Genomic DNA, 2,712 nt, shown 5'->3' with positions numbered 1-2,712 from the left:
AAATAGTTTTGAAATACTGTAAGGAAAACAAACATATATAAAATAAACAATATATATAAATATTTCTAGAAGTTCAAAATTGGAACATCATGACACACTTGATCATAAAGAAATTAAAAGATGCCGAGACGTTATTTATAAAAATCGAAGAAAGGTGACTCCTCGTCTACCCAGAAACACCGTAGAGGCTATACAGCAAATGGTTCAGAAGCAGGATGATATAGCAATTGACGGAGAAAGATTCATCTTTGTTGATGATGAAGCTAATATAATTCTTTTCACGTGTAAGAAAAATATCGAGTAAGTATAATTTCATTTATAACCATTAACTTTGAAATGAGTTTCATTTACAGCATCAAGAAGTAGAATAGGAAGTAGTTGCTTGAACAGAAAAGTTCCTTTTTCCGTCTTATTTCCAAATTATAGTAAAATAGCTTTTTTTTTTTTGATTCTCACAAAATATATCGTAACATAGCATTTCACCTAACGATATGACACTACAGTCTTGTTTACTATTTTCTTTTCTGACACTAATCTTATTTTCTTTTCAGTTTTCTGTGTGAGTTCAGCGGGTTAGAAGTATTTGCAGATGGAACTTTCACTTATGCTCCTAAGCATTTCACACAGTTATATACAATACATGCATATAAAAATGGATATTATCTACCTCTATGTTTTGCATTTTTGCCGAAGAAAGACAAGAATACGTATGTGGCCATGTGGAAGATGATAAGAAACTTAGACAGTAGATTCGACTTGAAAATCATTTACGTTGATTTTGAAACAGCTGCTCACGAAGCCATCAAGAATGTGTTTCCAAATTGTGACATTCGTGGCTGCAGATTCCATTTGGGACAAACATGGTGGCGGAGGATTCAAGCCGACAATGATCTGCGACAAGCATATATGGATCCAAAATCTGAACTAGGTATTATTGATATTATTATGGTCTATTATTCTTTATTATTAATTTAATAATACCATGTGGACTTTGTTTTGTTATATATTAATACAGAATACAGTTGAAAATAGAATCTTATTCTGTTTGACTGAAGAATCTTAATTCAGTCACCATTCTTAAAAGCAAATAAACTGCTGTTCTAATAATGTACGAAATGAAGAAATTATAAAGCCAACAGTAAGATCCATCAATTTCACTACTTTCCCAATGCTTGCTTATTCTAACAAATTATTATTATTATTATTATTATTATTATTATTATTATTATTATTATTATTATTATTATTATTATTATTATTATTATTATTATTATTATTGCTTTTCTTACAGGTTCATGGATAAAGGCATTTTTTGGGTTGCCATATTTACATCCAACAGAAGTATCAGATGCCTTTACTCAACTAATATCAATGACGCCGGATGATACAGGGCATAAATTTTCCGATTACGTCCTAGAAAACTACATAGAAGACGGTTGCAAGTAAGTAGCTTCCTTTTGAATTTCATCTATAGTAGCACATGCTTCAATAACTCTTAATACTGCAAAAACTGTTGTCCTAGTTTGAACACAACATTAATGGTTGTGCTGATATGGTATTTTCTCTCAATGCAACTTAATTATAGTGAAATTTTCTTCTGTCTTCATGTAAGACGTAGATTAAAATGCAGGTTTTGATAGTTGTAAACAAATTACGGACCAAGACTATAAATATTTCTTGAATCTAGTGTTATAAATGTTTTAGTGTTTTATATAAATTGTCAATAATTGTGTGCATGAACTAAGGATCTTTTTATTTTATTAATTTTAAGTATCCACCTGTCATGTGGGCGTCTATACCATCCACGATGCGTCGGACGACAAATGGACCAGAAGCTTTTCACAGACATTATAATAGTCAATTTTACTTCCCTGCTCCTGATATTCATACGGTGATTTCTGCTTTGTTAGAGATCCAAACGGAAACTGCCATGAAAATAACGTCCATATTAAAAGGAATTTCAAAGGCCCAAAGACCAGCAGAAGTCAAAAGGAGCGAGTTTGTCATGAGGAAGTATGCTGAGTTCAGGAATTCGCAGAGAAACTATGAGAAGGCACGTATGACATTTTTAAAAGCTGTAGGATTTAAATTTCAAGCATTCAAACTGTAAAATGAAATTTTCTGTAAATAAGTATGTTGCTTTGTAAATATTAGAATGCAATAAAATATATCTCATAAAGGAATAGCTTTATACATTTCATTTCGATGCAAAATTTCACACAATTCCTTAAATCCTGTTGTTGGCAACGTCGCGGCGGAAATTTGCGCAATTTCAGCACTTTCTGCTCCTCGTTAATAAGACATAAATTACTTAGATTATCAACGATCTAATCTTTAGAAAAATTTGCGCAATGTCGTTGCACCGAAAAACAATGCACACGAAAACAAAACAACACAAAACATATATTATATTCATTTAGAATATATGAAGAAGCATGAATAAGTTCATAAGTTAGGTTAAGTTGCCTTCGATTACGGGATATTACTCCCCGCCACCAATCTATAACAGAATCTGGAATGTATGATTCGAGAGTACTATTCAAAAGACATCCGTGCACAAAAACTAGTGCAATGCGAATGTTTAATTCAATTTTGATTAATTCAAGTGGCAACAGTATAGTCTTCACTATGTATATAGTAGGCTTGCTGTAAATAAATGTATGTATATGTCAATATACATTTTCTATACGTAAATCATTGTAATCATTTAGC

The 2,712-nt window shown here is 31.5% G+C and overlaps 1 protein-coding gene across 1 annotated transcript; it reads left to right on the top strand.

The window, feature by feature from the left end:
- The first annotated feature begins 702 nt into the window (after positions 1-702).
- Positions 703-2,125, top strand: LOC145671854 (uncharacterized). Its single transcript, XM_081741083.1, has 3 exons — positions 703-928; positions 1,292-1,445; positions 1,774-2,125. Exons 1-3 carry the CDS (start codon positions 718-720, stop codon positions 2,108-2,110), a joined length of 702 nt encoding a protein of 233 aa, XP_081597209.1. The 5' UTR covers positions 703-717; the 3' UTR covers positions 2,111-2,125.
- Positions 2,126-2,712: the final 587 nt, after the last annotated feature.

The sequence above is a fragment of the Thermobia domestica genome, chromosome 15, assembly GCF_964235325.1.
Source record: "Thermobia domestica chromosome 15, izTheDome1.hap1.1, whole genome shotgun sequence".
Classification (NCBI taxonomy): Eukaryota; Metazoa; Arthropoda; class Insecta; order Zygentoma; family Lepismatidae; genus Thermobia; species Thermobia domestica.
This window is presented reverse-complemented; position numbering and strand designations above follow the sequence as displayed.

Coding starts and splice junctions, on each gene's coding strand:
- LOC145671854 (XM_081741083.1), top strand. CDS start 718: ATGTGGAAGATGATAAGAAACTTAGACAGTAGATTCGACTTGAAAATC. Junction 929..1,291: donor GGATCCAAAATCTGAACTAG/GTATTATTGATA, acceptor CTTTTCTTACAG/GTTCATGGATAAAGGCATTT. Junction 1,446..1,773: donor ATAGAAGACGGTTGCAAGTA/AGTAGCTTCCTT, acceptor TAATTTTAAGTA/TCCACCTGTCATGTGGGCGT.